The sequence below is a fragment of the Polypterus senegalus genome, chromosome 17 (assembly GCF_016835505.1).
Source record: "Polypterus senegalus isolate Bchr_013 chromosome 17, ASM1683550v1, whole genome shotgun sequence".
NCBI lineage: Eukaryota > Metazoa > Chordata > Cladistia > Polypteriformes > Polypteridae > Polypterus > Polypterus senegalus.
In genome coordinates this window covers 24,801,621-24,825,215 of record NC_053170.1, presented here as the reverse complement: position 1 = coordinate 24,825,215, position 23,595 = coordinate 24,801,621, and the positions used below count along the sequence as shown (strand labels likewise).

Genomic DNA, 23,595 nt, shown 5'->3' with positions numbered 1-23,595 from the left:
TGAAACATAATTTACTTTCAAATTATTATGTTTTACTGTTTTTAATATGGTTAATTACTTGCTGAAATGTAAAATAGTTCTATTATGCATATATAACAATTCCCATGAAAATAAAAATCTATTTAAATTGTACATCTGCATCCCCATATGCGAGCGGTAGAACTGCGAAGAGGCTAGCAGACTAGCATGTAGCGCACGCCCGAGGGTTGGCGAACAAAGCGAGCAGGAAGCAAAGCCCCCTAGTCTACTAAATTATAATAGCTGGCTATTTATTTCACTATGACGTCACATCAGATTAGTTCAGCGGCCTCACGCTGACAAAATCCTTGCATGTTTTTGACCTTACGCGCGTTCTGACTAAGCCCAAGGACCATCTTATACTCCTTACTGCTGATACTCCTACTCTGGATAAAGCAGTGTTGAGAAATTTCTTGAGGCCCATCTCTCTATTATATAAAAAAATCTTGGGTCAAGACATGACCTTCTCGGAACGACACTTTGACGTCCCACGAGAACAACCAATTTAAAACAAGATCACAGACATCCAATCTCTCAGTAGTTGAAATGCTTTTGGTAGACAAACTTCATGTGCTCTCAGCTCTTAAAAATGTTCATACGTTCTAGATGGCACATCAACGACTAAGCAAAGAAGAAACAGCAGTGCGTCGAAAAGAGACCCAAAAGCGTTGGAGAGAAAAGAAGGCAAAAAAGAATGCAAAAATGAACAATAATAATCTATGTGCAAATTCTGAAAATAAAGAAAGTAATAACCAGCCTGGACCAAACAGAACTGAAAACCTTGTAGGTCCAATCGAGTTCAGAAATAAAAGACTTCATAGAGACATTCAAAAATGTTGGCGTGATACACATGCAGAGCAGGCTAGAGATTATGAAAACAGTGGAATTCAAAAGGCACAAAAAAACCGTTGGCGCGATACACATGCAGAGCAAGTGAAAGAATATGAAAGTAGTACAATTCAAAACTATCAAAAAAAAGAAAGTAAAGATCGTATTAGCACAAACAAATGGAATTTATTACTCGGTGAAATAAAGGAACAGCAAAAAAAAGATTGAATATATGGACATAGGTGATATGTAGATAGTATGTAGATATTGTAAGGCTTTAAAGATCGTCTAGTTCGTGTTGCCATCAGGGAAAAGTAGTGTTGCCTCCCAATGAAGAGGCGTATCCGCGAGAATTAAAAGATTTGTTGTTTGGTGAAAGTGAAATCCACAAACACTACAGCCAAAATATCCGAGTGTACAGTAATCTTTTTGCATTCGCATCAGTCAATGCTCAAAACGTAGATTTACACAATAATGGACCATATGCTATGAGAATCTGTGGTCCTGCAACAATTAAAGCTACAACAAGTTTAATTTCAAAGAAACCACAATTCTTTCAGGTGTATATTTATGATCACAGAGAAGCGATGCAACATAGAATCGAAAGAGTATATAACAATTCCCATGAAAATAACAATCTCTTTAAATTGTATATCCGGTTAACCAAACCCGGGGGTGTGCCGTTTGTCAGCTACATGTGTACAACATAACAAAAAATGCTGTAATTAAAAATATCAAATTATTTACATTAAAATATTGAAAAAAGTAGTACTTGGCATTCATATCTCTCAGAGCTCCACAACCAGGAGCATACAACACCTAGGCATTTAAGGAGAAGCTGATGGGCATTTCTTTCAGTCATTGCTTATAGTCGCTTTGCATCTCTTAAACAACGTCTTAATTTAAAGTCAACAGCAGCTGTAGTTGCTGGTGAGTAAGGCGGAATCAAGCATGAGCCAAACACGTACCAAAAAGAAATCTCTCAGTCAGAAATAAAGGTTAAAAAGGTTTAGTGAAATTTCAAAGCAAGCAGTCCACACAAGGATAGAGAAAGGTTGTTACTTGTTAAACTTCAGTTGCTTCTACAATTAAGGTTGACGACGTTAACCTGCATCCAGCCCTGCAAGCAAGTCCTTAAGCTGCAGGGAAAACTTGAGGGTTGTTGGCAGAATTGGCACTTCAGCCACCATAAAAAACCTCACACTATTCCAATCCATCTGAACTAGTGTGGTGCTGAGGTGTCACCAGCTGCATGACGACACTCGGGTCCTAATTCAGGATCCTGAGTTGTTTAGTCTTGTGGTGGGAGTGCCAATATGCTGTATCAGTGCATGCTCCTAACCTCCTCCTCCTCTATTTCTCCATGTTTTACTTCACATTCAGTACATTCTGGACCAAGGTATCCTCAACTACGGTCCTGGAGGGCCACAGTGGCTGCAGGTTTATATTTCAACTAGATTCCTAATTAGAAAGCAGTCCATGCTGATAATGAAACTTAGTATTGAATTGTTTGGCTTGTTAATGCTTGCATTCATTCAAGAGCAATTTTAATTGAGCTTCCTTCTGTGAGAAAATTATCCAAGTGTTTTGTGGACCAGAATAGATTTAAAATTAATGGTCCTTCCAATTCCCCTCTCATTCATTTCTAAGCATTTTTATCACAGATACTTCATGGTAAGCACGTGAGCGGGAGAACTGCTAGTTTATTGGTTATCTGCATCTCAATATTAAACTAATGTCTGATTAAGAAAACAGGCAACAATTAAAACTTAAATGCAGCTGCTAAAATCTAAAATAGGCAGTTAAGGGTTCTGAATGGTAACAGGCAAGACAACTAAAATTAAGCCCAAAAAATGTATTGCTTTAGTAGTAAATAAAAGGCTTCTAATTAAGAAATTGGTTAAAGTGAAAACCTGCAGCCATAGCAGACCTCCAGGACTGTAATTGAGGACCTCTGATCTACAAAGTAACTAAAATTTGTATTTGATGAATGAAAGCACTAAAAAGGAATAGAGTTAAACACCAACTATCATTATCAGCAAGGACTGAGTTCTAATTAGGACACTGCGGCCCTCCAGGACCGTGACTGAGGACCACTGTTCTAAATGTATGGCTCTGCCCATACCACTGAGGACATAAAGGCACGGTTTGAAACCATGTGCTCTCCATGCCTTACACACGGCAAGGCAGGTCACTAAGACTATTCTGCAATCAATGGGACAAGAAATAGTTAGAACATTCCATTTCAGTTCAGCTTGTGGGGTTTATAAAAACCTCCCATACCCTATGCACTAATATATAGGCAAACATTTAACATAACTAAGAAAATACTTCTGTCAACTTAACATGACCTAAATAACTGGCAAATGGATCTTGCAATAGATGAGCTTTCATAAACTTTCCCATCAGATGTTCGAGATGATGATCATGCCCACTTAGCCCATAAATATACTGTACAATGCATAAATATAATGACAAAAACAGGGAGCATAAGATACACACGAACAGCCCAGCCAACTAAAATAAAAAATTCTAAAATCAACACAAAGCCTCAGGCTCAAACTCACTTGCTGTTTCCATGGGAAAAAATAAGTATGTCAGTTCCATGACTAATAATGCAAGTCTCATTTGTGCCCACCTTGCTTACAAATACATGCATGTCTTTTGAAACTTGTTTGCTGGAATAGGAAGCATTGTTTCCCGGAGATATCAGTTAACAAAGGGCAATCCAATACTTGTGTGGATGCGCTACAGATCTGGATTACAATATCTACCTACCTTGAATTTATTTTAAAACTAGTGGGCTTTGCACCCTGCTCGTTTCACTTGCCAACCCCTCAACACCCGTGCTTTGAGCCTTTGTGAAGAGGGGTGCTGAATGCACTCCAAAGACATGTGTCCGTTCCTCCGAAACCACGCTTAAATGGTGAAACAATGGGATACAAATATTTTTTTAACTCCTCTTTGCTCGATCAGCTGTTGGCTTGCTGCTGCTGTTTTGCCATGTGATCTGCACTTCGCTCACCTACCAATACCATGGCGCCAACACCACATGCCGTTGTGAAGACTGTGGCTGAATGCACACCAAGCTGACATGGTTGCTCCTCTGAAACCCACCATAAATGGTGATGCATTGGGAAACAAGTAACAGTTGTTTTTTTTTTTTTTACCTCCTCTTTGCTCGATCAGCTACTGGCTTGATGCTAGCTTGCTGCTGCTTCTGTTCCACACGATCAGCATTTCGGGCGGCGCTTTGAACATTTAAAATCCTGTACAGCACCTGTTCTTTTGTCCTCAAACACTATGCGATCTCTTTTCGCTTTTCCGTTATTTCACCGAGTAATATTTTCCATTTGTTTGTTCTAATGTGATCATAATGTGACATTTCACTTAACATTATCTCTAACCTGCTCTGTATATGACTTGCTTACAAAGGTTGTAAGTATGACGTGACATGCCTGTCTCCGGGATGTGAAAGTGTCTCTCTGTCTCTCTTTAAAAGATCACGTCTCGTCGCCGAAAAAAAGTCTTGTCCCAAGATTGTCCTATTGTGAGCTTGTCTTGGTGGTTTAAAATTGTCAACAAAATTACTTAACTCCATCTTTACTGTTTTTTTTTTTTATTTTTAGAATCTAATTGGCACAAGCATGTGTAGCAAAACAAATCTCCATACTAACTAACATCAACTTTAAAAGTTAGTTCAGTCTATCAATTACATTCTGAATTTTCAAGTAAGTAAAATCTCAAAAGTCACTCATCAGATGGTCCGACCAATACTACTATGGTGTTCTGTCTAATTATTTGTTATGTAATACATTTTTGCAATCATTTCATTATTAATGTATCACCTTTTGAAATCATCAAGGTGAAATCTGAAGCAGATATGAAGCACTGCCACCATTTTACATAAAGCATTCTTTGGCATAAACTTATAAAAAATAAAAGATTGTGCACTAACAGCAAAAAAATTCTAATCCTCACAAATGAAATGGAATATGAACAACAGAATTATTACAGCAGGTAACAATGACTTAACTATAGTGAAAATGCTTCTTCTTTTTTTGGAGAATTCCATTCTTTTGAAACACCATGGTTCGGCAGGTAATATTCAAACAATGTTTAATGGATTCGACAGTAACACTTTATGAAATGATCCATCACCATGATGTCCCCAAAAGAAAAAAAAAACAAAACAAAACAAAGGAAACACATGACAAGACAACTATAAGTTGGAGGCAAGCGATGCGCTTTATGATAAATATGAAGCATACTATAACCTCTCACCTTTATTACATGTTTATGTTGTGTTGGTGCAGCTGGTATACAATTTGACCTCATAAACCTTCTCTCTTGGGGAATACTGTAGGGTGAGGCTCTAATTGCCATGGCAACATGACAGCTGCATCTATCGCTAACCTTTGACCCTTTGCATGCACGCACGTGTGCACACAGACTGCTTCCATGGTAATCTGCTACCAAGGGAATTCATTGTCATGGTCAGAGTAGAGCTAAAAATTAGGCATTTCCATTCATGTGATGCTAATATATGAATATATATATCATGAAGGCGTAGCGGGAGGGGGATAAAGACGTGTGCCTGAGCGATGAAAATTAACAGCTAATAATAAACTCTCAGGAAAAGTGCTTTGTTCTAAAAAAAAGTATGAAGTAGAATAGCCTTTTTGATCCAGGCACTGTCGTATTTAGGCACTAACAAGTGATGTTATGCAAACTAATGGGCTATTGTGGCAATGTGTGTAACGTAAGTGTGGCATAACCCATAGTGCCCTCCATAATGTTTGGGACAAAGACACATTTTTCCTTGATTTACTACTATGTTCTACAGTTTAAAATTACGAATCAAACAATTCAGATGTAATTAAAGTGCACATTGCAGACCTTAATGGGATGTGCATACATTTTGGTCATACCATGTAGAAATGACACTTTAGCTACATGGTCTCTCCATTTCAGGACACCATAATGTTTGGACACAGCAATGGCGGGTCTATTAAAGCCATCATATTTAGGACTTTGTCGCATATCCTTTGCAAGCAATGACTGCTTGAAGTCTGAGATTCATAGACATCACCAGGTGCAGAGGATCTTCTCTGGTGATGCTCTGTCAAGCCTCTCATGCAGCCATCTTCAGCTCCTGCTTGTTTAGGGGGCTTGCCCCTTAACTTTTATCTTCAGCATATGGAAGGCCTGCTCAATTAGATTTAAATCAGGTGATTGGCTTGGCCTTTCAAGAATTTTCTATTTTTTAGCTTTGAAAAACTCCTGTATTGCCTCAGCAGTGTGTTTGGATCATCATCTTGTTGTAGGATGAAGCAGCCCAGTGCGTTTGGAGGCACTGACTGGACCTTGAGCAGATCAGATATTTCTCTACACCTCAGAATTCATTGCCAGGCCCTGTGGCAGCCCATACATGCCCAAGCCATAACACCCCCAGCACCATGTTTAACAGATGAGGTGGTCTGCTTTGGATCTCGGGCAGATCCTTTTGATCTCCACACTTTGCCTCTTGCCATCACTCTGTTGCAGGTTCATCTTTGTCTTGTTCCTTCACAAGACCCTTTTTTCAGAATTCTGCAGGCTCTTTTAAGCCCTTTTCATAAACTGTAATCTGGCCATCCCGTTTTTATGGCTAACTAGTTGTTTTCATCTTGCAGTGTGGCCTCTGTGTTCATGAAGTCTTCTGCTGATCGTCGTCTCTGACACATCCACATCAGCCCCCTGAGAACTGTGTCTGGTCTGTCAGACAGACATTTGGGGCTTTTTCTTTACCATAGTGAGGATTCTTCTGTCATCAGCAGTGGAGGTCTTCCTTGGCCTCCCAGCCCCTTTGCAATTACTGAGCTCACCAGCGTGTTCTTTCTTTCTTTTTCATGATATTCCAGAGAGTTTATTTAGGCCTCTAATGGTTTTATTCTTGTTTTTCAACCTCATAATGGCTTCTTTGACTTTCACTGGCACAGCTCTTGTCCTCAAGTTGAACAATGACAACTACAGACTCCAAAGGGTAGAAACAAGCCAAGGTTTCTTATGAAGCAATGAAACCCACCTGAGGAATCACAAATACCTGTGATGTCAATTGTCCCAAACATTATGGTATCCTAAATGGGGGGTTCACACAGAAAAAGTGTTGTCTTTTCTTCATGGTGTGACTGAAATATATGTAAATACCCTTAAATGAAAGCCTGTAATGTGCACTTTGATCACAACGTCTGCATTGTCTGATTTGCAATTTTAAACTGAGGATCAGAGGGGAAAATCAAGGAAGAAATGTGCCTTTGTCTCAGACATTATGGAGGGTCCTGTACAGTATATTATTGTGGCTGGTATTCACAACTAATCTGGAACAGAAGTATTGCAGAAAGATGTGATTAAAGGATAACTGCAGGAGAATTTTAAATCATGCTTGAAAATTGCATTTACCAGGCATATACAGTAATATTTTAATTATGAAACTCACAAATATACAGTAGTAAGCTTATCTTTGGGCAATGCGCAGATGATACTTAAGATCTAAAAGTATTTGATTCTTAACGTTAGAGTGGTTAATGTTAATGTTAAGACTGGTGCCCTGTAGGGAGTTGTTTACTGCTTTGAACCCAGTGCTGCTTGCAGTCCTCAATGGCCATGTATGGTGTTAAGCAGGTTGGAGAATGGTACTAATGTATGAATGTATGAAAAAGATTGAGAAGAGAAGGATACTGAAAAGCAGACATCTTACAGTGAATTCAGGAAGTCTTTCATGTTCTGCACTCTTTATTGAATAAATGGATAAATTTTCCATGTTTGCCCATCAATCTACATTCAATAACCCATGATGCTAAACTGAAAATGCATTTTCAGAAAGGTTTGCAAATTCATTAAACATTAAGAACTGAAATGTCTCATTCATATAAATATTTAGACCCTTTGCTGTGACACTCCAAATTGCGGTCGGGTACATCCTGTTTGCTTTAATTAATCTTGAGATGTGACTAGACCTTACGGGCAGTCCACCAGTGGTAAATTAAATTTATTTGAAATCATTTAGAAAGGCACACACCTGTGTATGTGAGGTTCCACAATTCACATTGCATGTCAGAACGAAAGCTAATCCATGAAGTTCAAGGAACTCCCTGTAGACCTCCACGATCAAATTGTGAAGAGAAACAGATCAAGGCAAAGGTATAAAGCCATTTCTAAATCTTTGATTGCTCCAAGTAGCACAGTGACGTCAACAGTGGTGAAATAGAAGCACTTCACTATATTCCTTGCTTTGTACCCCACAAAATACAAGTCGTATACAAGTCAATATACTAACAACCCAATTGTGCTTCATTCACTCAGAATATGGAACCAATGTAGGAAGAATTTCAAGAAAGACAAGCTTTTATCTGTGGCACCTTTGCACAACAACCACCTTTTTCCACCCTGTCAAACATACACAGTTTTTAATGTCTGGAAAGCATTTGGGATTAAATCACTTATGAGATCTGTACACAGACAATGTCTTAACATGCTACGAACAATTACACTCCAAATTTAACTTTCCAGCAACACCTTGCTTTTCACTACCTTCAAATTAGAAACTTTGCTAAACAAAACTTGCCCAATTTCTCTCACCTCACATCTATTTCTATAAAAAATAACGATCAGACTGAAGGACTCAGACAGAATGTCTATAATATAAAAAACATTTTAAAGTCCCTCCCTTACAAAGAGTACAGTAGGAAAAGGACCTCTTACTCAACATTTCAGAAAAGTAGTGGTAGGCAGCAATGTACAGAATTCACTCGAGCTCCATATGCACAAAGCATACAATTATTCAACTTAAAATTATATATCAAGCACATCTGTCTCATTTAAAATTGATCTGATTTTAGATTGGATCCAAACTGCAAACGTTGCAATCGAGCCCTAGCCTCACTGGGCCACATGTTTTGGGCCTGCACCAAATTAATATCATTCTGGACCAAAATCTTTAAATGCCTTTCAGACAACCTTGGTGTCACAGTCCCTCCTAATCCATTAACAGCTGTGTTTGGTGGGCTCCCAGAGGGGCTTAAAGGGGAGAAGGACAAACAAAACTGTAATCGCCTTTACTTCACTATTGGCTCATAGTCTTATCTTGCTCAACTGGAAGAATCCTAACCCACCTCGCTTAAGTCAGAGGATAACTGATGTTCTATGGTATTTGAAATTGGAAAAAAATCCAATTCTCACTTAGAGGATCTGTACAAAACTTTTTTAAAACCTGGCAGGTTCTAATCAATAACATTTTAGAAAAAGCATTTAAATTGAGGAAGTGGATTCTCTTTCCTTATCTTCTTAAATTATTTTTATTTATCCTACTATTACAGTCTTGCTCTCTTGGCCTAGCTCTCTTTCTCATGGGTGGTGGTCGATCTGATGTGAACTTAGTTTTGTAAAATTTGACTTGCTTGTATGAAACGTTATTTTCTTTTAATAAATTCAATAAAATGCTTTAAAAAAAGAGAAGCACATAGGATCTACCAGGACTCTTCCCAGAGTGGATCATCGAGTCAAACTCAGCAACCAGGCAAGAAGGGCTGTCAACTGTCACTCTAACAGAACTTCAGAAGTCCTCTGCTGAGATGGGAGAACCTATCTGATCTCAGCAGTACTCCATCAATTAGACGTTTACGGTAGAGTGGATCGACGGAAGGGACTCTTGCCATGCAGCATTAAAAGGACTCTGAGAAAAAAAAGAGGAAGCTCTGGTCTGATGAGATCAAAACTGAATTGTTTGGGCAGAACTCCAAGCACTATGTCTGCTCATCACCTGCCAAATACCATCCCTACTGTGAAGGATGGTGGTAGTAGCATCATACTATGTGGTGCTTCTCAGCAGCAGGACAGGGTCACTAGTCAGAAGTCAGGGAAGAATAAATGCAGCCAAATACTGAGAGGTCTTTGAAGAGAACCTGCTCCGGAGTGCATGTGACTTTGTACTGGTGTGACAGTTCATCTTTAAGCACAACAATGTCCCAAATCATAAAATGAAGACAATACTGGAGTGGCTTTGGGACAAGTCTCTGACTGTTCTTGAGTAGCCCAGCCAAAGCCAGGACTAAAAGCCCACAGAAAATCTGTAGAAAGACCAGACGATGGCAGTTGAGAGATGATACCCATCCAATCTAACAGAGCTTGAGAGGAGGTATAAATGAAACCTACAACACAATAACGTGTGCAGAAGTTGAAGTTGTTTGAATACTTGCTGAATCCACTTCATTTAACCATAAAAAACATACAATTACAATGCAATGTATTAACTTAGAAACACCCCTCCCTGTTAGAACTGCATTTCTTTTACATTTTTAAATGTGTGTCAGTATTGTTTCCTGCTGTAACAACTTTAACCAATAATCTCTAAGTCACGCTACTACAATATTGGATATTGCGTGCAAGTTTTAAAATTCAGGTGGCACACTGATGACATAATTGGTGCTTTATCTCAGCCTGCACCAGACTTTGTTTTCCCATTATATTGTTGTTACAGAAGCACCAGGCTGTGATAAATAAAATGTCCATTTTCCTCTCTTCTATTAAGTAAATGAGGTACTGTTTTCCATTTTATGTTGTGGATTTGTTTAGATTTCTCGCTTTTCACCTCCTTTATTGTTTACAAAGGCTATGCTGCGGTTGCATGTTCAAGTCACCATCTGTGTCACTGGATACCTACCAATGATATTCATAATTATTCAAACATTATCAAGCATCTGCCCAAAATAAGTGCCCTTTTCAATTTATGTTCTTTGTAAACAAGCAAGTCCACATCATTTTTTGTTCTCACTGGAAGCAATACATCCACCCATCCATCTATTATCCAACCCGCTATATCCTAACTACATGGTCACGGGGGTCTGCTGGAGCCAATCCCAGCCAACACAGGGCGCAAGGCAGGAAACAATGCAGGGTGCCAGCCCACCGCAGGGCACACACACACACACACACACCACACAACTACACACTAGGGACAATTTAGGAACGCCAATGCACCTAACCTGCATGTCTTTGAACTGTGGGAGGAAACCGGAGCACCCGGAGGAAACCCACACAGATATGGGGAGAACATGCAAACTCTATGCAGGGAGGACCCGGAAAGCGAACCCAGGACTCCTTACTGCGAGGCAGCAGCGCTCTGGAAGCAATACAGAATTACAAAATATGTGACACTATATGTGAACTTTGGAGTCCTGGCATTGTAGCCAGGCACATTCGGTGAAGTCTGAACAATCTCCACGTGTCTGCATGGCTTTATTTTCCTAGTGCTCCATTCACTTTCAGTAGGTTAATTGATGATTCTAAAATGGCACAGGTGAACACAGGTGGGTGTGCGCTTGAATGTGCCCCATCAGGATAGAATATTGGCTGCCCATACCTGTAGTGGATAAGTGGGTTAGAAAATGGATGTCAGGTCAGGTTGGGGAGCAAGCACTAGTACAGCATGTTGTCGCACCCACCACACGACGTGCTGTACCAGTGTATGCTCCCCAACCTGACCTGACATCCAACTTGGCAATCCCCCAGGCAGACACGCATACCAGACCCACTTTCTGAAAATGACCATGTATATGCCGCAGCCAAGTGTTACGTGGGCGTTCCCTTGGCCTGGTCCAGCCGCTTCGGTTCTCAGCTGGATCATCCTTGGGAGTGCTAAAACTGATGGCTCTCTTGCAATACAGGTAATGTGCCTCATTCGAGACACCATTAGCAACCACTCGTTCTACACAAACCAGTGGTACCCAAGGATTCTCTGTAGAGACACAGGAGTTCACTGAATGCATGGATAAATAATGGATAAATAGATAATGTCTGTGGTCTTTTTAAAAAATAAATTCTGCATGTCTCTCATTGCTACTTGACTATAGTTGTTACCACTTGTAAAAAAAGGCAGCTTTCTGCTTCTCCATCCTGAGTGTCTGGTGTTTAATCCAGACTTCACGCCTTATGTAGAAGAACATGACAGCCTTCCAGACAGACAACTAAAAAAGTACAAACTTGGGCATGGGTAAAACAATAAATGAAAAAATATGGCATTTTTATGATCACTTCAAAAAACAAAGAAAACAGAGCAGAAGAAAGAAAACATTCAATTACTGAATATTCATTTCATGTGCTTTGTAATTAAGGTTCCTTGTGTGTCCATGTTACATACTTTTTCCTTCTCTTAATCAGGTATGTGTGTGAGCTTTAACAATGCTAACATGCCATTCTTCCCATTATTCATTGTCTGAATCATTTTTTTTTTCATGATGGAGTAGTGCTGGGACTAGACTGGAGCTCATCATGACAGGGGCTACGGATTTGACACTATCATTGCACAGAACACAGTAACACTTCAAATGTATAGGGCCATAAAGTAGCTGGTGAGTTTACCTAGCCACAAATTGATCCCAGAAACTTTGGGGCTGCAAAACAGCATGGCTACACACAGTGGCATGAAAAATGACATTCTTCTTTGTCACAATCTAAATAAACTGACACTAAAATAAAATACTTCACAAGCTATTGTCCCGCATGTGCGCTTGGGAGACAGCTTAAAGGCTCTGCGGATGGTAGTTCTTTACTGAACCAGGGGTTTGTCTCTTCTGCGTGCTAAAGCCGTCTCTCTTCCTCCCTCTGAAGAATGGAAGATTGACAGCTGTTCCACCTCTGACATCATTTCCATTGTCCAATCTCCTGGATCCGCCCCTTCCTGCCTGAAACCCATATGACCAGCAACTCAGCCACCTTTGAGAGAGTTCAATATCAGACTCCTGTCTGAAAAGATCACAGCCTCATCTTTGTCAAAAGATCATTTTCCTTTTTGATTTATTTTCATTATGCAAGGTAATGGATGTGCCCCAAACCGTTTTATGTGTCTGTTTCACACTATACATGTGTTGTTGAATGAAGCCACTTCACAAGAAGCACTTACCTTTTGGTATACTTCTTTGCTTTTCAGGGCCATTTCCAGCTGGTAAGGTATGTAGGTATAAATAACAGATCGATACTGTGTTCCCACATCTTTACCCTGCCTCATACCTGAAACAACAAACTCCAAAAAGTTAATATTTTTTAACCAATACCGCAAATGCCATTTTAATCAGCACACAGCAAATTCCATATTAAGATCATTTCATTCTGCTGTTTGGCCTCAACCTAGAAATAAAAACTGCATCTACAGCAAGACACAAAAGATCAAAGATAGAGACACAGTAACTGACTTCAAAGGTGGCCTATAATATACAGTGTCAAAGATAATAAGAGCATCATATCTGATTGTAATTCTCAGACACCTGCACCCTGCATCTGAAGGACAATGAACGACAACTGAAGTCTTTTTTTTTTCACTGTTTCCTACTGTTTTGAAGATTACATGATTTTCACCTAAAATGATTTTTAATCTTGCTAACCAGTCTTGGCTAATGGGTTGCCCTCCAAAGTTTTGATCCTACTGCAGGTACAAGGCCATTTTCACATACACAACAGTTAATGTTCCTCACCAATTATTGTAAAACAATATGACACCAAGTTCAGCAATTATACAGGACATCAAAAACCTGATATTTCATCAAATTCAAATTTTGCTTCGTTCTGTGTAATTAATCACTAATAAACAGAGTTGCCAAATCTAAAGATCCCTTTAGAACTCAACAATTTAAGTTTCAGAAGCTATTCTGATGTACTTTTACAAACTGAAACACAGATTTTTTTTTCCATTTAACAAAAACATCTGTTAATTCTAAAAATATGTGACTTATAAGATGCTACTTTGTATCAGTCTGACTGAGCATGAGTAAGTCTGCTTTGAACATATGCAAGGAGAAATCTTATAACATAATCTTAACAGTCATCTTCATTAGTTTATAGTTATCTTTATCGTTTAAGAGAGATTGCTTATGTAATTAAATTAATTTAAAGAAATTGAAAAGGATGAATATTAACAGTTAGAGATGAGCAAAACTATTTGCGGAAAATTGAATTTGCATAGAAATTCTGTATGCCACTTACACAAAAAGAGAAGCGTACATTTACTATATGGAAGCATTTCTCACAAATTTTGCATACGTCATTTACTATTTAATTAAAGATCTCTAGTGTATGTATATATATATATATATATATATATATATATATATATATATATATATATATATATATTCTTTTGCTCTGTCAAAGTCTATCCATAGATACTTTACATATTTGTCTAATAGAAACGATAATAGCCAAGTCAGAAATTTTCATTCTTTTTAATTTACTTCTTTGTTCAGGCCAAAGTGTGTGTATATTTCTTTAGTTATTTACTTATCTGGGTGGCACGGTGGCGCAGTGGTAGCGCTGCTGCCTTGCAGTTAGGAGACCCGGGTTCGCTTCCCGGGTCCTCGCTGCGTGTTCTCCCCGTGTCTGTGTGGATTTCCTCCGGGTGCTCTGGTTTCCTCCCACAATCCAAAGACATGCAGGTTAGGTGGATTGGCGATTCTAAATTGGCCCTAGTGTGTGTTTGTGTGTGTCCTGTGGTGGGTTGGCACCCTGCCCAGGATTGGTTCTTGCCCTGTGTTGGCTGGGATTGGCTCCAGCAGACCCCTGTGTTCGGATTCAGCATGTTGAAAAATGGATGGATGGATATTTACTTATCTACCTATTTATGTATTTCTAGAGCTTCTGGGGACAAATAAACATCCATCTATCTATCTATCTATCTATCTATCTATCTATCTATCTGTCGGTCTATGACACACTGCAACCCTGAACATTTAAAATGCATGGACGGAAGGAAATTGGGAGTGGGGTTTTAGGAAGAAAGCCTGTGAGCAGAGCCTTTCCTGTGGTGGATTTTCACTACAGACATTTTAGTGAGTGTTCCCCAGATCTTTGTTTTTTTGTGCATCATATCTGGCTCTGAGAGAATATAAGCAAGTAGAGCCTATCCTGGCAATCAGCACTTCTGCTATTATGGGTGTCCCAGGATATGCATATAGTTTACCTTATGAACCCCACATGGGCTGGCCCAAGTATATATCAATTTGGGCTAACCCACATGGGCCCCCTATTGAGAAAGTGAGGGTTGGCCCATCTCTAGGTGTTCAAGGTCTTCCTCATTTGGGCTTTGCCAGGGATGCTTCCCTTGTTTCTGAAGATTGTGTTATTTTGGCACTTACAGTTCACCACCCTCTACTCGTGGTTGTGAAATACTTTACATTCTCTTCTGTCACTGCCTTCCCACCATGTAAGAGTAATGTGGCCCCCTCCAGTTCTTTTTTTTAATTCCTTTACTGGACTGCAGCAGTCACACAGTAGCCCACCTTTTCTATCCTTTGGTGACAGGCTTTGCTCTCACATGGGTCCTTCCACCTTTCTAAGAAAGCAAATGGCATCAGTAATTGAACAGACCTGGTTTATATTAAACTTTTTATCTGTGGCTCAAAGCAGTTTCGACCATGGCTAGTTTATACTGTATGTCTTGTTGCTTTTCCTGATTCCATTATTCATTCAAAACAAATTTAGCTTGGTAACAAGTGTCACACACTTGAGCATGGGAGGCAGCTAAAGGGCTTTAATTAAAGTAATTCTGAACCAGACCAGGAGGTAGCCGAATGCACTGACTCTTTTTCTCGCCTTTCTGCAGACCGTTCACAGGAAATTCCGCCTGGCCCTGATGGCATTAATTCTGGTTCTGGCCCCTCTGATGTCACTACCGGGCCTGAGCCTATGGATGAAGACCCTTCTGGTGCCGACCCTTTTTGAGGTCACTTCCTATACTGGCCTTTAAAATCCACCACCTTTCCTCTATCCCATCAGTTCTGTTAAGGACCCTGATCTGCACACTTCAGTACATCAATTTATTCAATTTTGCAGCCAGGAAACAATATATGGGTGGCTTCCCCAAACCTTGCTATGGCTCTTTGTCAAGTTTGTGACACAAGACACATAAGTTTTTGTTCCATTCTGAAGGAAAGGGGAAAGAACATCTGCCAGAGAAAATGCCAGCCCTAGATTAGAAATAGCATACTATTTCAGTCATTTCATTCCTCTATTTGACTCCATCTATTAAATGTGTGACTTTAATGTGAAAAATGTATTTATACTAAGATCTGTTTTTACACTGAAACGGTTAGTTTTATCATTTTTTCCCTTTGAACTGAATTGTTCTGTGCTGCATTCCATGACACCATCAGGCACAAGTGGTTCCTACATTGATTTTCTCTGAAAGATCAGTTCTTGAAGAAGAAGTAGGACCTGATCAACTGTGACACCTGTCAAGGAATTGCTGCCAGCCTTTCCTCACTAAAGGACCGATCTGCCCTTGTAAGCCACCTTTCAGGTCAGGTTTTTTATTTTTTGGCTTGTCAAGCAAAGTGAATCATTAGTGCTTCTGGCAATTACTGAAAATATAATATAGTTAAGGAACAAAAATGGAATTTTCCAATGTTTACATAGAAACATATTTAAATTACATTACATAGAGTAATGTATTTTACATAGTATTTCTATATATACATTACCTATGAAGGTGATGGCAGCTATGTCCCTGTTATTATAAAATATTGCTAGACATTCATTACCTGTCAGTGTGAATGGCAAGTTGCAGACTGGCACTTTTATAATGTGAAAAGTGCTCAAAGTGACAAGAAAATGAGGTCACTCTTTGATGACCAACAGTATACCTCAACAATCTTTTTTATTTAGTCACAAAATCTGTTCAACTCCCACTCTTAAAATGATTAGGGCTGAGTACCTAAAAAGCCAAGATACAATTTGCACCCTGCCAAATGGAGATATCAATGTGATAACACACAACTTTTCCAAGTGTGAAATGTCATGGCAGTCTTTCCAGGGCTGGTTCCTGTCAGTAGACTCAACATTTTTTTCTCCTTGTATTTATATTTTATTCATTTCAATATTTATATTACTAATTTCTAAATGGTTCATGCTTACTATTGTTTATTGCCAGTCATCACCATTTTATGTTGTGGCAGCCATTTTGTGTCCGTGGTTGCTACAAAGAGCAGTCTGGGAGTTTGCGCAAATTATGTAATTGGCACAATGGTATAAAGATTGCAATGTCAGAACTACATTCACCAGAGTGTTATGGATAACAATTAAAAACTTTAACATTTACTTTCATTAATCTCTTCTTGTTTACTGACTTTTGCCTTACATTTTTGATAATAGTTTGTGGTTACATTTTAGGTGTGATGATCTCTCTCTATTAGTCCTCTGATCACGATCCTTTGCTTGTTAAACAATTCGTCTTTAACTGCTCTTATGACTCTGAACTGGCTTGTAATGAGTGAAAAATGGAAGTCAAGAAATTTTTAATGCGAGGACCTGGAGAAAGAATGTAGTCAAAAAATGTCAGAAAGAAACTCGACAAACCACAGAATGCAAACTAAAATTAAAGTCAACAGTTCATTGCTGAATTTGAAATGACTGGAACCACAAAGGGAATGCCATAAGAATCAAGTTTATCCAATCTCAGATGAGCTGGGGCTGTGCGAGATGACTTTTATATTCCATTACGTATGATGATGCCATTGTCATACAATCGCAGTGCATCAGGAAAGGAATTTTCATGGCAATGATCAGCATGGACTCCACAAAATGGCAGCACTAATTATCTAACAAAATGGCACCTAAAAGATAAAAAAAAACAAAAAACTAAAAACTAATTCTTTAAAAAAGCAGATAAGTAATTGATTCTACAAAGTGAAAAAATCCTGGAAAAGGTGCCAAGTTTATTTTCTTGGGTTTCTAAACTCTTTTGGGACTCACACCTATGGGACGACACCTCGAAGAGCATGCCGAAGGGCAATCGCCACGTCTGTGGAAGACAGTTTATCAGTTACCGGGGCAACCACGGGCTCCCACTTCTGTAGCGGATCGTAGCTAAAGCAGATCCGAGTCGATCACGGTCAAGTTATAAGTGTTTGCCGTCGATCGGTGTTGCAAGGAACATTATAAAAATAGGGGACAGCATTACTTGGCCACTAACCTGGCCACAACCCTGCCTGATTGCTGTGTCCATGTATAGGAAATGGTAGGTCCTGCTACAATAAATAACCGTGCTGTTCATATTTCAAGGGGAATAAAGTTGGTTTTGCTAAAGTACTGAGACTCGTGTTTTGGGGTACAAGACAGGGACTCACACGTCACACAGAAAGTCAGGAAAAATTAAATAAAATATTAATCATAACATGGCTAATGTTAGATTAAAAAAAGATTGATGGATGGAAGAAACCATATAAAAATGCTATTTAGCTAAAATATAATTCCAATCATAATCACTTGTGTACCAATTAATATATATGACTAGCAAAATACCCGGCTTGAGGCATTTTAAAAATAACGTAAAATGATTGTCTATGTAATTGAGTCATGTGAGTAGTGTGTTAAAGAAGTTTCAACAATACAGAGAGATTAAAGTAATCCAACTAAACAAAGAAAACTGAAGAAAAGTCTTTTCAAGATAAATGTCATTCTACAAAAATGAAAAGAAAATCTACCAGTCTTCGACATCGGTCTGAGGAAATTTTACCCCACTCCTCAATGCAGAACTTTTTCAGCTGTGAGATGTTTGAGGGTTTCTTGCACGCACAGCCCTTTTCAAGTCACCCCACAGCATCTCAATGGGATTCAAATCTGGACTTTGACTTGGCCATTCCAGGACTCTCCATTTCTTCTTTTTCAGCCAATCTTTGGTTGATTTACTAGTATGTTTTGGGTCATTGTCATGTTGCATGGTCCAGTTCCGCTTCAGCTTTAATTTTCTAACTGATGGTCTCACATGTTCTTCAAGCACCTTCTGATACACAGTAGAATTCATCGTGAAACATTTTAAAAAATTTTGGACTATCTGTCCACATTATTCCAGAAGTCCTGGTCTTTGTCAACTTTATCTCTGGCAAATGTCAGTCTGGCCTCGATGTAAAATTAAACTTGATTGTCTATGTAATTGTTTACATATATATATATATCATTCATATATATATATATATATATATATATATCTTTTCCTCAGTTAGAATAGGCACACACACACACATATAAACATATATATACTGTACATATACATACATATCTACATATATAAATATACACACAAACATACAGTACAGGCCAAAAGTTTGGACACACCTCCTCATTCAATGTGTTTTCTTTATTTTCATGGCCATTTACATTGGTAGATTCACACTGAAGGCATCAAAACTATGAATGAACACATGTGGAGTTATGTACTTAACAAAAAAAGGTGAAATAACTGAAAACATGTTTTAAATTCCACTAAATAACCCTGATAAGGCACACCTGTGAAGTGAAAACCATTTCAGGTGACTACCTGTTGAAGGTCATCGAGAGAATGCCAAGAGGGTGCAAAGCAGTAATCAGAGCAAAGGGTGGCTATTTTGAAGAAACTAGAATATAAAACATGTTTTCAGTTATTTCACCTTTTTTTGTTAAGTCTGTCTATGAACTTAATTTAAACTTTAGGTTTACACCGTGCTTTGTTTCCGAAGTAGCTGTACTCATGAATATAGTTGTATGTGTGACTCGGTCGCTTCTTATTGTTTCGCTGCCTTCTCAATTGTATAATTCATGTTTTCTTTAGCGCTTTTTGGAGCTCTTCCTTGTTTTCTACGTATTGCGTTGACAGTCAGTTCACGTGATTACGTGGGAGGCGTGATGATGTCACACGAAACTCCGTCCCCCATGGCCATCGCGCTCAACTCCATTACATTATATGGAGAAAAATAGGTTCCAGTTATGACCATTACGCATAGAATTTCGAAATGAAACCTGCCCAACTTTTGTAAGTAAGCTGTAAGGAATGAGCCTGATCATATACCCCGATCTACATACTCTCAAATAGACGAACCACACGCCGTGGCGCAATAGAAGAGGCTTCGCCTCTAGCGCTGACGTCCGAGGTTCGATTCCCGAGAGGGGGTGCACTGAGTGTGTATGCCTGATGAGCCCAAAATTAGCGCGAAACACGTGTCGCGCACTCTTTGCATTATTTGACAGTAAAACTTTTTCAATATACATATATATATATACACACAACTTTTACCCTCCCATCCCCTTGGTTTGAGAAGTATGAAAAAATATGAGGTTAACGCAAAAAGACAGATCACCAATTAAAGCTTTATGAATAATCGATACTTTATTCCCTATCAATGATTGTTTTGTATATTGTATATATATACCCGCACTTCGCAGCGGAGAAGTAGTGTGTTAAAGAAGTTATGAAAAAGAAAAGGGAACATTTTAAAAATAACGTAACATGATTGTCAATATAATGGTTTTGTGACTGTTATGAGTGTTGCTGTCATCAAGGATTTGATTATCATTATTTCTTTCAATCAGGTTCGTATTTGTACGATGTGTTGTGCTCAAGTTACATTCCGTGTTTGTCAACCGTTGTAAAGATAACAGGTTTCATTCATCGATTCGTTTCTTACTGCATCAATAAACAGCTCGTCTTCCTCTTTATCTGAGACGCGACACACTGCATGCACAGGTTTTTTTTACACTGTCTTCCTTTAGCTGGACATTGACTTTTTCCACCGTGTGCTTTGTTTCCGCAGTAGCTGCACTTATGAATATGTTTGCATGCGTCACACGCTTCATATTTTTTTGCTGCCTTCTCAATTGTGTAATTCGGTTTTTGTTCAGCGCTCTTTGGAACTGTTGCTTTTTGTCTGTGTACTGCGTCAGTTCATGTGAGCCACTCGGTGTACATGCATCAAAGGTTTCCAGCTGTGCTTGTGCCATCTCGTGCGATATCCACGGCTTTATTTAATGTAAGCTAAGACCCAGGACTTAAAAGTTTCTCTCGCAGTTTCGCTGAGTTTGTGCCAAACCCCACCCTGACCATCTCATCTTAGTCTGCATACGCACAGTCCTTCACCCGTGAATATTTAGTGGCACTGTTTCTATTTGATTGCTGCTGACGGACAGCCTTATATGGGCAGGCACTAAATTACGTGGGAGGCGTGATGATGCAACACGCAACTCCGCCTCCCACGGCCATCGAGATGCAGTCTATTACAGTATATGGACGAAAAAAATCGGTCCCAGTTATGACCATTACGCATAGAATTTCGAAATGAAACCTGCCCAACTTTTGTAAGTAAGCTGTAAGGAATGAGCCTGCCAAATTTCAGCCTTCTACCTACACAGAAAGTTGGAGAATTAGTGATGAGAGAGTGAGTGAGTCAGTGAGTGAGTCAGTCAGTCAGTCAGTCAGTGAGGGCTTTGCCTTTTATTAGTATAGATTGTAAATATTAACTGAACAGTTATGAAGTATCAGGATCAATATACTGTAAATTAAGCTTCCATGTCATCACCCTGATTGTTATGTATGTCATGCAGCATGCATCAAAGTAGCCTGATGCCACCTACTGGTAAAAGTTGTTGAAGTACATAACAAAAGCAACAGAAAAAAGACTGTCTTGCAGAACTTGTTTGTGGGGGCTCATCCTCTGCCCCAGCTTAATAAGCTTCCGATCCAGTACTAGCGCCCATTCACTGAACTAGAAAAATAAAATGATTAGTAGGGTAAATATGGCTTGAAAGCACTGCACTGTCTGATGACGCAGGTCAAAGTTATGGAAATGTGTGTGGACTGATATATATTAACATGGAATTCCTCCAAGAGTTTCAGTTACTATATAAATTCATTGAATTGTGAGAGGCATCGGCAGTTTTGTATTCATGCTGGAGAACTGTATACGAAAAATAAAAAAGCCGAGAAGGCAATCACAGCCTGACCTACTTTATGTCTCCTGGTGATGTCATCAGCATTGAAATGCATGCCAAATTCTGCAAAGAAATGCAGTGCTGTACAAAAATGACATGATTCAAGAGGCTGAAATTAAATGAATTACTTGGCAACACAGTGAAATTTACTGTTTCCATATGAGGCTAGTGTGAACAGTACTTCATTACATATTTAACAGGAACACTACAATTTATTTTCATAGAATTCATAAAATATAAATAGAGATACAAAGACAGATGGATAGGATTTTTATGCAGTTATCTGGGCAGCATAGTGGTGCAGCTGTTATCACTGCCAAATCAGCACTCTAGAGTCCTAGGTTCAAATACCACCCTATCTACCATTAATAAGGAGTTTTACAAGTCCAATCCTAGGTGCATGTGGCAAGGTCTATGGACAATAATGGACTATAAAGCAACTGCCCCTAACACAGCGAACACCGGCACCTCTCTGGAAGATGAGTTTAATCATTTTTGTGCATGCTTCGATGCGAATGCTACTAACACCACGACGGGAAAAGATGTATAAAGAACGATACATCTGAGTTGGAAGCTTTGCCCAGCAAGGAAACAGTACTCAGGTTGTCAGAACATGACATAAGGAGAGCTTTCAGGAAAGTGTAGACCAGAAAGGTAGCAGGTCAAGATGCCATTCCAGGCTTGTTTTCATATTTAATCTCTTTTTAACCCAATCTGTCATACCAACAAGCTTTAAAAGATCCACCATTGTCCTTTACCTAAGAATTCAAATTCAGCCTGTCTGACTGACTACTATCCTTTTACACTAACAGCTACAGCAATTAAGTGTTTGGACAGCCTAGTCAAGACATAGATCTGCAATTCACTGCCAAAAGAGCTGAGTCCATTACAGTCTGCATATTTCTCCAATAGATCAAAGGATGACACGATCACCTTGATCCTACATTAAGTACTGACCTACCTGGACCACAGGAGATGGAAATATGTGTGAATGCTATAGTTCATTGATTGATTATAGTTCAGCCCTTCTAATCTTATCACCAAGCTCAGGGACCTGCTTCTGGACATTTCACTGTGCAGATGGGTTTTTAACTTCCTGACAGGAAGACCCCAGGTGGTCTGAGTGGATGGCCACTCTTCATCATCATTCATATGCAACATAGGGGCTCCGCAGGGCTGGGTTCTGAGTCCTCTGCTATAGTCCCTTTATATATGACTGCAAGGCAGCATATGACTCTACAATCACTGCCAACTTTGCTGATGACACAGCTGTGGTGGGCTTGATCTCTAAAAACAATGAACAGGCTTATTTAGATGAACTGGTGAGTCTGTCACACTGGTGTGAGGACAATAGTTTTCTCCCGAATGTCAGCAAGACAAAGCAGTTTATTGTGGACTTAGAGAAAACAGCACAGGCACTATCACCCCCTCAGAATTAACACCACTCGAATGGAGCGGATGGACAGTTTTAGTTACTTGGGTGTCCATATCACAGAAGACCTGACCTGTTTCAAGCACTTTGACACCTTGGTGAAGAAGGTGCAAGAACATTTTTACCACAGACGCCTTAGGGATTTTAGGCTACTCTCCCAGTTGGTAAAGAACTTCTATATATCCACCATCAAAAGTATTACTGCCTGGTTTAAAAGAGCTGACAACAGGACCTCGAGGCTCTGCAAAGAGTAGTGCTGACAGTTGAACACATCACTGAGTGTGTACCATCTCACTTCCAGAGTATTTATACCAAATGATGTCGGACCAGGGCAAAGAAAAGCATCAGAGATATCAGCCATCCCAACAATGACCCACTCTCTGTGTTGGAGTCAGGGAAACCTGAAGAGCAGTTTAGAGAGGCTGAGGAAGAGTTTCTTTTCACCATCCATCTACATCCTAAATGAGGATAGCATTTAGAGTTACATTAAGTTAATCATCTTATATTTAATTGTCAAATTTAAGTAATTTATTTAGTAAATGTTTATTACATAT

At 39.2% G+C, this 23,595-nt stretch overlaps 1 protein-coding gene across 3 annotated transcripts in view; it reads right to left on the bottom strand.

Annotated features, from left to right (window-relative positions):
* The window catches only part of LOC120517079 (peptide methionine sulfoxide reductase MsrA-like), a 178,140-nt gene that overhangs the window by 19,963 nt on the left and 134,582 nt on the right, over positions 1-23,595 (bottom strand). For all 3 annotated transcript variants that reach the window (XM_039739166.1, XM_039739168.1, XM_039739167.1), the window contains one exon: positions 12,785-12,891. In XM_039739166.1, the coding sequence (XP_039595100.1) occupies positions 12,785-12,891 (107 nt within the window). The remainder of the gene's footprint in view (positions 1-12,784; positions 12,892-23,595) is intronic.